Source organism: Oncorhynchus mykiss, chromosome 11 (assembly GCF_057628025.1).
Source record: "Oncorhynchus mykiss isolate SJ-2025 chromosome 11, ASM5762802v1, whole genome shotgun sequence".
NCBI lineage: Eukaryota > Metazoa > Chordata > Actinopteri > Salmoniformes > Salmonidae > Oncorhynchus > Oncorhynchus mykiss.
In genome coordinates this window covers 86,638,287-86,657,185 of record NC_143032.1, presented here as the reverse complement: position 1 = coordinate 86,657,185, position 18,899 = coordinate 86,638,287, and the positions used below count along the sequence as shown (strand labels likewise).

The 18,899-nt window shown below is 46.1% G+C and overlaps 1 protein-coding gene across 1 annotated transcript in view; it reads right to left on the bottom strand.

The window, feature by feature from the left end:
* The window catches only part of tmem8b (transmembrane protein 8B), a 251,306-nt gene that overhangs the window by 18,351 nt on the left and 214,056 nt on the right, over positions 1-18,899 (bottom strand). Inside the window, exons 11-12 of the mRNA XM_036936604.2 lie at positions 17,871-18,017; positions 1,820-1,936 (exon numbers count right to left, since the gene is read on the bottom strand). Of these exons, the coding sequence (XP_036792499.2) occupies positions 1,820-1,936; positions 17,871-18,017 (264 nt within the window). The remainder of the gene's footprint in view (positions 1-1,819; positions 1,937-17,870; positions 18,018-18,899) is intronic.

Below are 18,899 nucleotides of genomic sequence, written 5' to 3'. Positions count from 1 at the left end.
GTGGGATGTACAAAGTTTCTGATGTTTTTTTATAACCCAACCCGGATCTGTACTTCTCCACAACTTTGTCCCCGACCTGTTTGGAGAGCTCCTTGGTCTTCACGGTGCTGCTTGCTTGGTGGTGCCCCTTGTTCAGTGGTGTTGCAGACTCTGGGGCCTTTCAGAACGGGTGTATATATACCGAGATCATGTGACAGATCATGTGACACTTAGATTGCACACAGGTGGACTTTATTTAACTAATTATGTGACTTCTGAAGATAATTGGTTGCACCAGATCTATTTAGGGGCTTCATAGCAAAGGGGGTGAAAACATATGCACACACCACTTTTCATTTTTTTTTTTTTTTCATTTTTTTTTTTTCATTTCACTTCACCAATTGGGACTATTTTGTGTATGTCCATTACATGAAATCCAAATAAAAATCAATTTAAATTACAGGTTGTAATGCAACAAAATAGGAAAAATGCCAAGGGGGATGAGTACTTTTGCAAGGCACTGCATGTGAGTGGGTGAGTGGGTGTGTAGAGTCAGTATAAATGTGGGAGTGAGAAAATAATGGAGTGAGTGTTTGTGTGTGTGTAGTGTGCAGGGCCCTGTGAGTGGGCATAGAGAGTGCCAAGATGGAAATAAAAGGTCAATAGAGATACAAGGTAAACTCGGTCCGTGTAGCTATTTTGTCAGCTCTTTATCAGTCAGTATTGCTTGGAGATAGACGCTGTTCGAGAGCCTGATGGAGTCAGACTTGATGCACCAGTACCTCTTGCCGTGCGGCAGCAGAGAAAATAGTCTATGGCTTGAGTGGTTGGAGTCTTTGACGATTTTCCAGGCCTTCTTTTCAAACTGCCTGATAGATGTCCTGGATGGCTGGGAGAGCGGCCCCAGTATTGTACTGGGCTATACACACAACCCTCTGTTGCACCATGCGTTCGAGGCCGGTGCTGTTGCCAAGCAGTGATGCAACCAGTCAATATCAGTGGTAAAAGGTGTAGAACCTTTTCAAGATTAAAGGGCCCATGCCAAACCTTTTCAAGATTAAAGGGCCCATGCCAAACCTTTTCAGGATTAAAGGGCCCATGCCAAACATTTTCAGGATTAAAGGGCCCATGCCAAACCTTTTCAAGATTAAAGGGCCCATGCCAAACCTTTTCAGGATTAAAGGGCCCATGCCAAACATTTTCAGGATTAAAGGGCCCATGCCAAACTTTTTCAGGAATAAAGGGCCCATGCCAAACATTTTCAAGATTAAAGGGCCCATGCCAAACTTTTTCAGGAATAAAGGGCCCATGCCAAACCTTTTCAAGATTGAAGGGCCCATGCCAAACCTTTTCAGGATTAAAGGGCCCATGCCAAACCTTTTCAAGATTAAAGGGCCCATGCCAAACTTTTTCAGGATTAAAGGGCCCATGCCAAACCTTTTCAGGATTAAAGGGCCCATGCCAAACCTTTTCAAGATTGAAGGGCCCATGCCAAACCTTTTCAAGATTAAAGGGCCCATGCCAAACCTTTTCAAGATTAAAGGGCCCATGCCAAACCTTTTCAAGATTAAAGGGCCCATGCCAAACCTTTTCAAGATTAAAGGGCCCATGCCAAACCTTTTCAAGATTAAAGAGCCCATGCCAAACCTTTTCAAGATTAAAGGGCCCATGCCAAACTTTTTCAGGATTAAAGGGCCCATGCCAAACCTTTTCAGGATTAAAGGGCCCATGCCAAACCTTTTCAACCTCCTGACGGGGAAGAGTCACTGTCACGCCTTTTTCACGACAGGCAGACAGACAGAGAGTGGACAAAGGATGTAAGTGTTGGGGACATTCTTACCCAGGCTACAGCCATGATGCCCAGGGCGAAGAGGGACGGTCCCAGGAGGTTCCACAGGCCGTGACGGTCCAACTGGAGAGCCATGGAGAGAGTCATGGCCCCGAGTAAATACAGCACCTGGAGAGCGAGCGGAGAGGGTTAAACATCGACAGACAGACAGACAGACAGACAGACAGACAGACAGACAGACAGACAGACAGACAGACAGACAGACAGACAGAGATGATAGAGAGGGTTATTTTATTTATTTATTTATATGACCTTTATTTAACCAGGTAGGCCAGTTGAGAACAAGTTCTCATTTACAACTGCGACCTGTCCAAGATAAAGTAAAGCAGTTCGACACATACAACGACACAGAGTTACACATGGAGTAAAATCATATGGAGTCAATAATACAGTATAAACAAGTCTATATACGATGTGAGCAAATGAGGTGAGATAAGGGAGGTAAAGGCAAAAAAAGGCCATGGTGGCAAAGTAAATACAATATAGCAAGTAAAACACTGGAATGGTAGATTTGCAGTGGAAGAATGTGCAAAGTAGAAATAAAAATAATGGGGTGCAAAGGAGCAAAAATAAATAAATAAATAAAATAAATAAATACAGTAGGGAAAGAGGTAGTTGTTTGGGCTAAATTATAGATGGGCTGTGTACAGGTGCAGTAATCTGTGAGCTGCTCTGACAGCTGGTGCTTAAAGCTAGTGAGGGAGATAAGTGTTTCCAGTTTCAGAGATTGTTGTAGTTCGTTCCAGTCATTGGCAGCAGAGAATTGGAAGGAGAGGCGGCCAAAGGAAGAATTGGTTTTGGGGGTGACCAGAGAGATATACCTGCTAGAGTGCGTGCTACAGGTGGGTGCTGCTATGGTGACCAGCAAGCTGAGATAAGGGGGGAGTTTACCTAGCAGGGTCTTGTAGATGACATGGAGCCAGTGGGTTTGGCGACGAGTATGAAGCGAGGGCCAGCCAACGAGAGCGTACGGGTCGCAATGGTGGGTAGTATATGGGGCTTTGGTGACAAAACGGATGGCACTGTGATAGACTGCACCCAATATATTGAGTAGGATATTGGAGGCTATTTTGTAAATGACATCGCCGAAGTCGAGGATCGGTAGGATGGCCAGTTTTACAAGGGTATGTTTGGCAGCATGATCTTTGAGTGAAGAAGGATGCTTTGTTGCGAAATAGGAAGACAATTCTAGATTTAACTTTGGATTGGAGATGCTTGATGTGAGTCTGGAAGGAGAGTTTACAGTCTAACCAGACACCATTTGTAGTTGTCCACATATTCTAAGTCAGAACCGTCCAGAGTAGTGATGGGTGGGCGGGTGCGGGCAGCGATCGGTTGAAGAGCATGCAATTAGTTTTACTTGAATTTAAGAGCAATTGGAGGCCACGGAAGGAGAGTAGTTAACACAGTGTCCAAATAGGGGCCAGAAGTATACAGAATGGTGTTGTCTGAGTAGAGGTGGATCAGAGACTCACCAGCAGCAAGAGCGATATTATTATTATTATTATTATTATTATTTTTTTTTTTTTTTCAGGCTGGCTGCACCATCAGGCTGCACCATCAGGCTGGCTGCACCATCAGACTGGCTACACCATCAGACTGGCTGCACCATCAGGATGCACCATCAGGCTGGCTGCACCATCAGGCTGCACCATCAGGCTGGCTGCACCATCAGACTGGCTACACCATCAGACTGGCTGCACCATCAGGATGCACCATCAGGCTGGCTGCACCATCAGGCTAGCTGCACCATCAGGCTGCACCATCAGGCTGGCTGCACCATCAGACTGGCTACACCATCAGACTGGCTGCACCATCAGGATGCACCATCAGGCTGGCTGCACCATCAGACTGGCTACACCATCAGACTGGCTGCACCATCAGGATGCACCATCAGGCTGGCTGCACCATCAGGCTAGCTGCACCATCAGGCTGCACCATCAGGCTGGCTGCACCATCAGACTGGCTACACCATCAGACTGGCTACACAATCAGACTGGCTGCACCATCAGGCTAGCTGCACCATCAGGCTGCACCATCAGGCTGGCTGCACCATCAGACTGGCTACACCATCAGACTGGCTGCACCATCAGGATGCACCATCAGGCTGGCTGCACCATCAGGCTGCACCATCAGGCTGGCTGCACCATCAGGCTGCACCATAAGGCTGGCTGCACCATCAGGCTGGCTGCACCATCAGGCTGCACCATCAGGCTGGCTGCACCATCAGACTGGCTACACCATCAGACTGGCTGCACCATCAGGATGCACCATCAGGCTGGCTGCACCATCAGGCTGCACCATCAGGCTGGCTGCACCATCAGGCTGCACCATAAGGCTGGCTGCACCATCAGGCTGGCTGCACCATCAGGCTGCACCATCAGGCTGGCTGCACCATCAGACTGACTGCACCATCAGACTGGCTGCACCATCAGACTGGCTGCACCATCAGGCTGACTGCACCATCAGACTGGCTGCACCATCAGACTCTCTGCACCATCAGGCTGCACCATCAGACTGCACCATCAGACTGCACCATCTGGCTGCACCATGATACTGCACCATCAGGCTGGCTGCACCATCAGGCTGCAACATCAGACTGGCTGCACCATCAGACTGGCTGCACCATCAGACTGGCTGCACCATCAGAGTGGCTGCACCATCAGAATGCACCATCAGACTGTACCATCAGACTGCACCATCAGACTGCACCATCAGACTGCACCATCAGACTGGCTGTACCATCAGACTGGCTGCACCATCAGACTGGCTGCACCATCAGAGTGGCTGCACCATCAGACTGTACCATCAGACTGCACCATCAGACTGCACCATCAGACTGCACCATCAGACTGGCTGTACCATCAGACTGGCTGCACCATCAGGCTGGCTGCACCATCAGACTGCATCATCAGGCTGGCTGCACCATCAGGCTGCACCATCATGCTGCACCATCAGGCTGGCTGCACCATCAGACTGGCTACACCATCAGACTGGCTGCACCACCAGACTGCACCATCAGACTGGCTGCACGACCAGACTGGCTACACAATCAGACTGGCTGCACCATCAGGCTAGCTGCACCATCAGGCTGCACCATCAGGCTGGCTGCACCATCAGACTGGCTACACCATCAGACTGGCTGCACCATCAGGATGCACCATCAGGCTGGCTGCACCATCAGGCTGCACCATCAGGCTGGCTGCACCATCAGGCTGCACCATAAGGCTGGCTGCACCATCAGAGTGGCTGCACCATCAGAATGCACCATCAGACTGTACCATCAGACTGCACCATCAGACTGCACCATCAGACTGCACCATCAGACTGGCTGTACCATCAGACTGGCTGCACCATCAGACTGGCTGCACCATCAGAGTGGCTGCACCATCAGACTGTACCATCAGACTGCACCATCAGACTGCACCATCAGACTGCACCATCAGACTGGCTGTACCATCAGACTGGCTGCACCATCAGGCTGGCTGCACCATCAGACTGCATCATCAGGCTGGCTGCACCATCAGGCTGCACCATCATGCTGCACCATCAGGCTGGCTGCACCATCAGACTGGCTACACCATCAGACTGGCTGCACCACCAGACTGCACCATCAGACTGGCTGCACGACCAGACTGGCTACACAATCAGACTGGCTGCACCATCAGGCTAGCTGCACCATCAGGCTGGCTGCACCATCAGGCTGCACCATCAGGCTGGCTGCACCATCAGACTGGCTACACCATCAGACTGGCTGCACCATCAGGATGCACCATCAGGCTGGCTGCACCATCAGGCTGCACCATCAGGCTGGCTGCACCATCAGGCTGCACCATAAGGCTGGCTGCACCATCAGGCTGGCTGCACCATCAGGCTGCACCATCAGGCTGGCTGCACCATCAGACTGACTGCACCATCAGACTGGCTGCACCATCAGACTGGCTGCACCATCAGGCTGGCTGCACCATCAGGCTGACTGCACCATCAGACTGGCTGCACCATCAGACTCTCTGCACCATCAGGCTGCACCATCAGACTGCACCATCAGACTGCACCATCTGGCTGCACCATGAGACTGCACCATCAGGCTGGCTGCACCATCAGGCTGCACCATCAGACTGTCTGCACCATCAGACTGGCTGCACCATCAGACTGGCTGCACCATCAGAGTGGCTGCACCATCAGAATGCACCATCAGACTGTACCATCAGACTGCACCATCAGACTGCACCATCAGACTGCACCATCAGACTGGCTGTACCATCAGACTGGCTGCACCATCAGACTGGCTGCACCATCAGAGTGGCTGCACCATCAGAATGCACCATCAGACTGTACCATCAGACTGCACCATCAGACTGCACCATCAGACTGCACCATCAGACTGGCTGTACCATCAGACTGGCTGCACCATCAGGCTGGCTGCACCATCAGACTGCATCATCAGGCTGGCTGCACCATCAGGCTGCACCATCATGCTGCACCATCAGACTGCACCATCAGACTGCACCATCTGGCTGCACCATGAGACTGCACCATCAGGCTGGCTGCACCATCAGGCTGCACCATCAGACTGGCTGCACCATCAGACTGGCTGCACCATCAGACTGGCTGCACCATCAGAGTGGCTGCACCATCAGAATGCACCATCAGACTGTACCATCAGACTGCACCATCAGACTGCACCATCAGACTGCACCATCAGACTGGCTGTACCATCAGGCTAGCTGCACCATCAGGCTGACTGCACCATCAGACTGGCTGCACCATCAGACTCTCTGCACCATCAGGCTGCACCATCAGACTGCACCATCAGACTGCACCATCTGGCTGCACCATGAGACTGCACCATCAGACTGGCTGCACCATCAGACTGGCTGCACCATCAGAGTGGCTGCACCATCAGAATGCACCATCAGACTGTACCATCAGACTGCACCATCAGACTGCACCATCAGACTGCACCATCAGACTGGCTGTACCATCAGGCTAGCTGCACCATCAGGCTGACTGCACCATCAGACTGGCTGCACCATCAGACTCTCTGCACCATCAGGCTGCACCATCAGACTGCACCATCAGACTGCACCATCTGGCTGCACCATGAGACTGCACCATCAGGCTGGCTGCACCATCAGGCTGCACCATCAGACTGGCTGCACCATCAGACTGGCTGCACCATCAGACTGGCTGCACCATCAGAATGCACCATCAGACTGTACCATCAGACTGCACCATCAGACTGCACCATCAGACTGCACCATCAGACTGGCTGTACCATCAGGCTGCACCATCAGACTGCACCATCAGACTGGCTGCATCATCAGGCTGCACCATCAGGCTGGCTACACCATCAGGCTGCACCATCAGACTGCACCATCAGGCTGCACCATCAGACTGCACCATCAGGCTGTCTACACCATCAGACTGCACCATCAGGCTGGCTAAACCATCAGACTGCACCATCAGGCTGGCTAAACCATCAGACTGCACCATCAGGCTGGCTACACCATCAGACTGCACCATCAGGCTGGCTACACCATCAGACTGCACCATCAGGCTGGCTACACCATCAGGCTGCAGCAGTGAGCAGTTTACATTATACTTCTAGCAGGTGCTGATCACTCACTCACTCACTCACTCACTCACTCACACATCACACTCTCTCACACACACACACACACACACACACACACACACACACACACACACACACACACACACACACACACACACACACACACACACACACACACACACACACACACAGACACAAACACACACACAGACACAAACACAAACGCACACACAAAGCTCTCCTCCCCTGCCAGTCTGACATGTGTGATTTGATTAGTGGCTGCGTTCTGCACTGCTCAGCAAAATGAAAACCTCTAGAAGACAGCAGATGTTTGGTCGGGCACTTTCTCTTTCCCTCTTTCGCTCTCTCTCTCTCTCAATATTTCTTCATCACTCTCTCCACTTCTCTCCCATTCTTTCCCTTTCTCTCTCTCTCTCTTTGTCACTCATTTTGTCTCTGTCAGTGAGACAGAAGGAGAGAGGGATGGAGAGAGGTAGAGCGAGAAGAAGGGAGGAAGTTCCCGCTAGTGTTTACTGTTGAATACAGCAGAATGTCAACAACCAGAGAATAAACGGTGACAGATTACTGACTCCTATATCTTTGTATCAGCTTATCTACTTCTCTCTAATGTGAAAGTGGTTCTACTGTATGTCTCTGTAATGTGTAGATTATCTATGGAGATCAACTATTCTGAACAAAAATATGAACACAACATGTAAAGTGTTGGTCCCATGGTTTCATGAGCTGAAATAAAAGATCATAGAAATGTTCCATACTCACTTATTTCTCTTAAATTGTTTTGTTGTGCACAAATGTGTTTACATCCCTGTTAGTGAGCATTCCTACATTACCAAGATAATCCATCCACCTGACAGGTGTGGAATATCAAGAAGCTGATTATTAAACAGCACGATCATTACAAAGGTGCACCTTGTGCTGTGGACAATAAAAGCCCACTCTAAAATGTTTTGTCACGCAACACAATGCCACAGATGTCTCAAGTTTTGAGGGAGCGTGCAATTGGCATGCCGACTGCAGGAATGTCCACCAGAGCTGTTGCCAGAGAAATACATTTTAATTTCTCTACCATAAGCCGCCTCTCCTACGTCGTTTAAGAGAATTTGGCAGTACGTCCAACCGGCCTCATAACCGCAGACCACGTGTAACAACGCCAGCCCAGGAACTCCACCCGGACAGCTGATGAAACTGTGGATTTGCATAACTGAAGAATTTCTGCACAGACTTTCAGAAACCGTCTCAGGGAAGAGCGTCTTGACCTGGTACCATCGTACCCAACTTCAGTTGTTGTGTAACAGGGTTGAAATAGACATCTTTAGTTGTATGAGTTGTCATTTTTAAGGAGCCAAGTTATGTACAGTATGTGGAGCCATCTGTTGTATTATGTGAGTATACGCATCCCTGTATAAATATAAATATATATATACTGTACACAGTTGAAGTCGAAAGTTTACATACACTTAGGTTGGCGTCATTAAAACTTGTTTTTCATTCACTCCACAAATTTCTTGTTGACAAACTATAGTTGTGGCAAGTCAGGTTAGGACATCTACTTTGTGCATGACACAAGTCATTTTCCCAACAATTTTTTTTTTTACAGACAGATTATTTCACTTATAATTCACTGCATCACAATTCCAGTGGGTCAGAAGTTAACATACACTAAGTTGACTGTGCCTTTAAACAGCTTGGAAAATTCCAGAAATTGATGTCATGGCTTTAGAAGCTTCTGATAGGCTAATTGACATCATTTGAGTCATACTCGGTGTCTCTTTGCTTGACATCATGGGCAAATCAAAGGAAATCAGCCAAGACCTTCGAAAACAAATTGTAGACCTCCACAAGTCTGGTTCATCCTTGGGAGCAATTTCCAAACAGCTGAAGGTACCACGTTCATCTGTACAAACAATAGTACGCAAGTATAAATACCATGGGACCACACAGCCGTCACACTGCTCAGGAAGGAGACGCGTTCTGTCTCCTAGAGATGAACATACTTTGGTGCGAAAAGTGCAAATCAATCCCAGAACAACAGCAAAGGACCTTGTGAAGATGCTGGAGGAAACAGGTACAAAAGTATCTATATCCACAGTAAAACGAGTCCTATATCGATAGCAAAAGCTCAGGTTGCCCAGCACGGCGGTAATACAATCTTCGGCAAAATCATTCGCAAGGAGATTCCTGCAAAAATATTATTTGAAGATGATAACCTGAAATGCCACTCAGCAAGGAAGAAGCCACTGTTCCAAAATCGCCATAAAAAAAGCCAGACTACGGTTTGCAACTGCACATGGGGACAAAGATCGTACTTTTTGTACTTTTTTTTGTACTTTTTGGTCTGATGAAACTGTTTGGCCATAATGACCATCGTTATGTTTGGAGGAAAAAGTGGGAGGCTCGCAAGCCGAAGGACACCATCCCAACCGTGAAGCACGGGGTGGCAGCATCATGTTGTGGGGGTGCTTTGCTGCAGGAGGGACTGGTGCACTTCACAAAATAGATGACATCATGAGAGAGGAAAATTATTTGGATATATTGTAGCAACTTCTCAAGACATCAGTCAGGAAGTTAAAGCTTGGTCGCAAATGGGTCTTCCAAATGGACAATGACCTGAAGCAGACATCCAAAGTTGTGGCAAAATGGCTTAAGGACAACAAAGTCAAGGTATTGGAGTGGCCATCACAAAGCCCTGACCTCAATCCTATAGAAAATTTGTGGGCATAACTGAAAAAGTGTGCGCAAGTAAGAAGGCCTACAAACCTGACTCAGTTACAGCAGCTCTGTCAGGAGGAATGGGCCAACATTCACCCAACTTATTGTGGGAAGCTTGTGGAAGGCTACCCAAAACGTTTGACCCAAGATAAACAATTTAAAGGCAATGCTACCAAATACTAATTGAGTGTATGTAAACTTCTGACTCACTGGGAATGTGATGAAAGAAATAAAAGGCTGAAATAAATCACTCTCTACTATTATTCTGACATTTCACATTCTTAAAATGAAGTGGTGATCTTAACTGACCTAAAACAGGGTATTTTAACTAGGATTAATGTATTTGGCTAAGGTGTATGTAAACTTCTGACTTCAACTGGATATAAATATATATATATATGTATATACAGTGCCTTGCGAAAGTATTCGGCCCCTTTGAACTTTGCGACCTTTTGCCACATTTCAGGCTTCAAACATAAAGATATAAAACTGTATTTTTTTGTGAAGAATCAACAACAAGTGGGACACAATCATGAAGTGGAACGACATTTATTGGATATTTCAAACTTTTTTAACAAATCAAAAACTGAAAAATTGGGCGTGCAAAATTATTCAGCCCTTTTACTTTCAGTGCAGCAAACTCTCCAGAAGTTCAGTGGGGATCTCTGAATGATCCAATGTTGACCTAAATGACTAATGATGAATAATACAATCCACCTGTGTGTAATCAAGTCTCCGTATAAATGCACCTGCACTGTGATAGTCTCAGAGGTCCGTTAAAAGCGCAGAGTGCATCATGAAGAACAAGGAACACACCAGGCAGGTTCGAGATACTGTTGTGAAGAAGTTTAAAGCCGGATTTGGATACAAAAAGATTTCCCAAGCTTTAAACATCCCAAGGAGCACTGTGCAAGCGATAATATTGAAATGGAAGGAGTATCAGACCACTGCAAATCTACCAAGACCTGGCCGTCCCTCTAAACTTTCAGCTCATACAAGGAGAAGACTGATCAGAGATGCAGCCAAGAGGCCCATGATCACTCTGGATGAACTGCAGAGATCTACAGCTGAGGTGGGAGACTCTGTCCATAGGACAACAATCAGTCGTATATTGCACAAATCTGGCCTTTATGGAAGAGTGGCAAGAAGAAAGCCATTTCTTAAAGATATCCATAAAAAGTGTCGTTTAAAGTTTGCCACAAGCCACCTGGGAGACACACCAAACATGTGGAAGAAGGTGCTCTGGTCAGATGAAACCAAAATTGAACTTTTTGGCAACAATGCAAAACGTTATGTTTGGCGTAAATGCAACACAGCTGAACACACCATCCCCACTGTCAAACATGGTGGTGGCAGCATCATGGTTTGGGCCTGCTTTTCTTCAGCAGGGACAGGGAAGATGGTTAAAATTGATGGGAAGATGGATGGAGCCAAATACAGGACCATTCTGGAAGAAAACCTGATGGAGTCTGCAAAAGACCTGAGACTGGGACGAAGATTTGTCTTCCAACAAGACAATGATCCAAAACATAAAGCAAAATCTACAATGGAATGGTTCAAAAATAAACATATACAGGTGTTAGAATGGCCAAGTCAAAGTCCAGACCTGAATCCAATCGAGAATCTGTGGAAAGAACTGAAAACTGCTGTTCACAAATGCTCTCCATCCAACCTCACTGAGCTCGAGCTGTTTTGCAAGGAGGAATGGGAAAAAAATGTCAGTCTCTCGATGTGCAAAACTGATAGAGACATACCCCAAGCGACTTACAGCTGTAATCGCAGCAAAAGGTGGCGCTACAAAGTATTAACTTAAGGGGGCTGAATAATTTTGCACGCCCAATTTTTCAGTTTTTGATTTGTTAAAAAAGTTTGAAATATCCAATAAATGTCGTTCCACTTCATGATTGTTTCCCACTTGTTGTTGATTCTTCACAAAAAAATACAGTTTTATATCTTTATGTTTGAAGCCTGAAATGTGGCAAAAGGTCGCAAAGTTCAAGGGGGCCGAATACTTTCGCAAGGCACTGTATAAATGTAAGTTGTAGAGTTCTGGTCAAAGGGTTGTTAAACTCTTGATTGATCCATGGTGGGTTTGCAGTTGTTCTGAAGTTTACACATTGTTGCAGAATAAACCGTGAAAGAGAACAGTGTCCTTTGTCTGTCTGACGATGAGCCATATGAGAGCATGATAATGCAAGGCCCCATGTCATCTGAACACAATTCCTAGAAATGTCCCAGTTAAAAGTGTCCCAGTTCTTCCATGGCCTGCATACTCACCAGACATTTCACCTATTGGGCATGTTTGGGATGTTCTGGATCAATGTGGACGACAGAATGTTCCAGTTCCTGCCAATATCCAGCAACTTCACACAGAGGAGTGGGACAACATTCCACAGGCCACAATTAACAGCCTGATCAACTCTATGTGAAGGAGATGTGTCAAGCTGCATGAGGCAAATGGTGGTCACACCAGATACTGACTGGTTTTCTGATCCACACCCCTACCTTTTTTTATGGTATCTGTGACCATCAGAGTCATATCTGTATTCCCAGTCATGTGAAATCCATAGATCAGGGCCTAAAATGAGTTTATTTCAATTGACTGTAACTCGGTTAAATATTTGAAATTGTTGCATGTTGCATTTAGATTTTTGCGTAATATTGTAATTTTGGCCAACAATTTACCTCTTTATTTTGTCAGTCAGTTGAACCCCTATTTGATGTCATATGTTTGTTTAGTGTATATATAGTATATATATTAGTATGAATGTGGAAGATACATTAAAACAACATAGACACACACATAATACACACATTAATAATTTACATCAGTGCATTAGGAAAGTATTCAGACCCCTTGAATTTTTCCACATCTTGTTATGTTACAGCCTTATTCTAAAATGGATTTCAATTGTTTTCCCCCCCTCATCAATCTAGACACAATACCCCATAACAACAAAGCAAAAATAGGATTTTAGAAATGTTTGCAAATTTACTACAAATAAAAAACTAAAATATCACATTTACATAAGTATTCAGACCCTTTGCTCAGTACTTTGTTGAAGCACATATGACAGTGATCACAGCCTTGAGTCTTCTTGGGTATGACCCTACAAGCTTGGCACACCTGTATTTGGGGAGTTTCTCCCATTCTTCTCTGCTGATCATCTCAAGCTCTGTCAGGATGGATGGGGAGGGTCGCTGCACAGCTATTTTCAGGTCTCTCCAGAGATGTTAAATCAAGTTCAAGTTCGGGCTCTGGTTGGGCCATTCAAGAACATTTAGAGACTTGTCTCAAAGCCACTCCTGTTTTGTCTTGGCTGTGTGCTTAGGGTCATTGTCCTGTTGGAAGGAGAACCTTTGCCCCAGTCTGAGGTCCTGAGTGCTCTGGAGCAGGTTTTCATCAAGGATCATCAAGGATCTCTCTGTACTTTTCTCCGTTCATCTTTCCCTCGATCCTGACTAGTCTCCCAGTCCTTGCCGCTGAAAACATCCCGACAGAATGATGTTGCCACCACCATGCTTCACCGTAGGGATGGTGCCATGTTTCCTCCAGATGTGATGCTTTGCATTCAGGCCAAATAGTTCAATCTTGGTTTCATCAGACCAGAGAATCTTGTTTCTCATGGTCTGAGAGTCCTGTTGGCACCTTTTGGTAAACTCCAAGCGGGCTGTCATGTGCCTTTTACTGAAGAGTGGCTTCTGTCTGGCCACTCTACCATAAAGGCCTGATTGGTGGAGTGCTGCAGAGGTGGTTGTCCATCTGGAAGTTTCTCCCATCTCATGTCAGAGTGACCATCAGGTTATTGGTCACCTCCCTGACCAAGGCCTTTCTACCCTGATTGTTCAGTTTGACCGGGCGGCCAGCTCTAGGAAGAGTCTTGGTGGTTCCAAACTTCTTCCATTTAAGAATGATGGAGGCCACTGTGTTCTTGGGGACCTTCAATGCTGCAGAAATGTTTTGGTACCCTTCCCCAGATCTGTGCCTCGACACAATCCTGTCTTGGAGCTCTACGGACAGTTCTCTCGACCTCATTCCTTGGTTTTTGCTCTGACATGCACTATCAACTGTGGGACCTTATATAGACAGGTGTGTATCTTTCCAAATCATGTCCAATCAATTGAATTTACCACAGGTGGACTCCAATCGATTGTATTGGTCACATACACATGGTTAGCAGATGTTAATGCGAGTGTAAAGAAATGCTTGTGCTTCTAGTCCAGACAGTGCAGTAATATCTAACAAGTAATCTAACAATTCCCCAACAACTACCTAAAACACACAAATCTAAATGAGTGAAAGAGACATGTACATATATGGATGAGCGATGGCCGTGAGGCATAGGCAAGATGCAGTAGATGGTATAGAGTACAGTATGTACATATGAGATGAGCAATGTACGGTATGTAAATATTATATAAAATGTCATTGTTTAAGTGATTAGTGATACATTTATTACATCCAATTTTTTATTATTAAAGTGGCTAGAGATTTTAGTCAGTATGTTGGCAGCAGCCACTCAATGTTATTGATGGCTGTTTAACAGTCTGATGGCCTTGAGATAGAAGCTGTTTTTCAGTCTCTCGGTCCCTGCTTTAATGCACCTGTACTGACCTCGCCTTCTGAATGATAGAGGGGTGAACAGGCAGAGGCTCGGGTGGTTGATGTCCTTAATGATCTTTTTGGCCTTCCTGTGACATCGGGTGGTGTAGGTGTCCTGGAGGGCAGGTAGTTTGCCCCCGTTGATGCGTTGTGCAGACCTCACTACCCACTGGAGAGCTTTACGGTTGTGGGCGGAGCAGTTGCCGTACCAGGCGGTGATACAGCCCGACAGGATGCTCTCGATTGTGCATCTGTAAAAGTTTGTGAGTGTTTTCGATGACAGCTAATTTACTTCAGCCTCCCGAGATTGAAGAGGGGCTGTTGCGCCTTCTTCACAACGCTGTCTGTGTGGGTGGAACATTTCAGTTTATCCATGATGTGTACGCAGAGGAACTTAAAACTTTGCACCTTCTCCACTACTGTCCCATCGATGTGGATAGGGGGGTGCTCCCTCTGCTGTTTCCTGAAGTCCACGATCATCTCCTTTGTTTTGTTGATGTTGAGTGTGTGGTTATTTTCCTGACACCACACTCCCACGGTCTCGAGCTTAATGACGAGTTTGGAGGGTACTATGGTGTTAAATGCTGACCTGTAGTCAATGAACAGCATTCTTACATAGGTATTCCTCTTGTCCAGATGGGTTAGGACAGTATGCAGTGTGATTGCGATTGCGCCGTCTGTGGACCTATTGGGGCTGTACGCAAATTGGAGTGGGTCTAGGGTGTCAGGTAAGGTGGAGGTGATATGGTCCTTGACTAGTCTCTCAAAGCACTTCATGATGATGGAAGTGAGTGCTACTGGGCGATAGTAATTTATCTCAGTTAACTTAGCTTTCTAGGGAACAGGAACAATGTTGGCCGTCTTGAAGCATGTGGGGACAGCAGACTGGGATAAGGGTTGATTGAATATGTCCGTAAACACACCAGCCAGCTGGTCTGACCATGCCCTGAAGACGTGGCTGGGGATGCCGTCTGGGCCGGCAGCCTTGCAAGGGTTAACACGTTTAAATATTTTACTCATGTTGGCTGCGGTGAAGGAGAGACCGCAGGTTTTGGTAGCAGGCCGTGTCAGTGGCACTGTATTGTTCTTAAAGCGAGCAAATAAGTTGTTTAGTTTGTCTGGGAGCAAGACGTCAGTATCCACGACGGGGCTGGGATTTTTTTGTAATCCATGATTGACTGTAGACCCGGCCACATACGTCTCGTGTCTGAGCAGTTGAATTGTGACTCTACATTGTCTCTATACTGATGCTTAGCTTGTTTGATTGCCTTGCGGAGGGAATAGCTACACTGTTTGTATTCGGTCATGTTTCCGGTCGCCTTGCCCTGAATAAAAACAGTGGTTCGCTCTTTCAGTTTTGCGTGAATGCTGCCATCAATCCACGGTTTCTGGTTGGGGAAGGTTTTAATAGTCACCGTGGGTACAACATCACCAATGCACTTGCTAATAAACTCGCTCACCGAATCAGTGTATACATCAATGTTATTGTCTGAGGCTATCCGGAACATATCCCAGTCCACGTGATCGAAGCATTCTTGAAGCGTGGAATCAGATTGGTCAGACCAGCGTTGAACAGACCTGAGCACGGGCGTTTTTTAGTTTCTGTCTATAGGCTGGGAGCAACAAAATGGAGTCATGGTCAGATTTGCCAAAAAAGAGGGCGAGGGAGGGCTTTGTATGCATCACGGAAGTTATAGTAGCAATGATCCAGAATTGCCAGCCCGGGTCGGCATTCGATATGCTGATAAAAATGAGGGAGCCTTGTTTTCAGATTAGCTTTGTTAAAATCCCCAGCTACAATAAATGCAGCCTCAGGATATACATGTGGTTTCCAGTTTACATAGAGTTCAATTAAGTTCTTTCAGGGCCGTCGAAGTGTCTGCTTGAGGGGGATATACACAGCTGTGATTATAATCGAAGGGAATTCTCTTGGTAGATAATGTGGTCGGCATTTGATTGTAAGGAATTCTAGGTCAGGTGAACACAAGGACTTGAGTTCCTGTATATTGTTATGATCACACCACGACTTGTTAATCATTAGGCATACACCCCCGCCCTTCTTCTTACCAGAGAGATGTTTGTTTCTGTCGGAGCGATGCGTGAAGAAACCGGGTGGCTGTACCGACTCTGATAACGTATGTTATAATGCCATGTTTCCGTGAAACAGAGAATGTTACAATCTCTGATGTCTCTCTGGAAGGCAACCCTTGCTCGGATTTCGTCTACCTTGTTGTCAAGAGACTGGACATTGGCGAGTAGTAAACTCGGGAGCGTTGAGCGATGAACCCATCTACGGAGCCTGACCAGAAGACCGCTCCGTCTGCCCTTTCTGCAGCGTCATTGTTTCGGGTCGCCTACTGGGATCCGATCCATTGTTCTGGGTGATGGACCAAACAGAGGATCCGCTTCTGGAAAGTCGTATTCCTGGTCGTAATGTTGGTGAATTGACGTTTCTCTTATATCCAATAGTTCCTCCCGTCTGTATGTAATAAGACTTAATATTTCCTGGGGTAACAATGTAAGAAATAATACATAAAAAACTAAATACTGCATAGTTTCCTGAGAACACGAAGCGAGGCGACCATCTCTGTCGGCGCCATCCTTGTGCACAATTTCGAGTCTCATAGCAAAGGATCTGAATGCTTATATAATTAAGGTATTTCTGTTTTTTTATTTTTAATACATTTGCAAAAATGTCTAAAAACCTGTTTCCGCTTTGTCATTATGGGGTATTGTGATGTCATTATGGGGTATTGTGATGTCATTATGGGGTATTGTGTGTACATTGATGAGGAAAAAAACATTTAATCAATTTTAGAAAAAGGCTGTAATGTCACAAAATGTGTTACAAGTCAAGGGGTCTGAATACTTTCTGAATGCCCTGTACATAAAACAGGAGGCTGCTGAGGGGAGAACGTCTCATAATAATGTCCTGAATGGAGAGAATGGATTGGCATTAAAGACCTGGACACCATGTGTTTGATGTATTTGATACCGTTCCACTATGCCGCTCCAGCCATTACCACCAGCCCGTCCTCCCCAATTAAGGTGCCACCAACCCCCTGTGATACATAACTAACCTGTTTGATGATAGACTTGAGCCTGGGCATAGAGTTGGATAGAGCACTAACCTGTTTAATGATAGACTTGAGCCGGGCCATAGAGATGACGGTGACCCAGACAGACATGAGGGAACCCAGAAAGTCACAGAACTGGAGAACATCGTATTCCATGATACAAAACACCACGATACCAGGCTGGTCACACGCATGGTAGAACTGAAATTACACACAATATATAACATTAAATACTGTAGCATTGTAGAACTAGAATAGAACACAGCTAAGAAAATAAGAAAATGGTAGAACTGGAATAAATAAATTACATTCATAAAAATAAGGAAGATAATGTGAAGTATTCAGTTTTAAAAACATGGAGTGTGTATTGTTCACATGCTTTTCTATACCACAATGAGCAGGCCATGAATGGGGAACCTGGCACCATCCCTATGGTGAAGCATGGTGGTGGTAGAGAGCCTTGTAGTGAATAACTGTATATCTTCATGTTGGGTTATGTAGAAACATTGTCTGAGTACTTAATATCAGTAATATTTTGGTAATCTGGGCTCTATGTCGGTGTTCCATTACGCCAGTGTTCATTTCATTTCATCAATAATAACTTTGCTGAAACAATTTTTCTTGAATAAAACTAATGACGATAACGAGACAAATTGCTTTTCATTTTTGTAACAAAAATTCCAAGTGAGACTAATGGACAATTTCTCATCAGCCAGGACACGATGTTGCTTCTGATCAGCCAGGACACGATGTTGCTTCTCATCAGCCAGGACACAATGTTGCTTCTCATCAGCCAGGACAAGATGTTGCTTCTAATCAGCCAGGACACAATGTTGCTTCTCATCAGCCAGGACACAATGTTGCTTCTCATCAGCCAGGACACGATGTTGCTTCTCATCAGACAGGACACGATGTTGGTTCTCATCAGCCAGGACACGATGTTGGTTCTCATCAGCCAGGACACGATGTTGCTTCTCATCAGCCAGGACACGATGTTGCTTCTCATCAGCCAGGACACGATGTTGCTTCTCATCAGCCAGGACACAATGTTGCTTCTCATCAGCCAGGACAAGATGTTGCTTC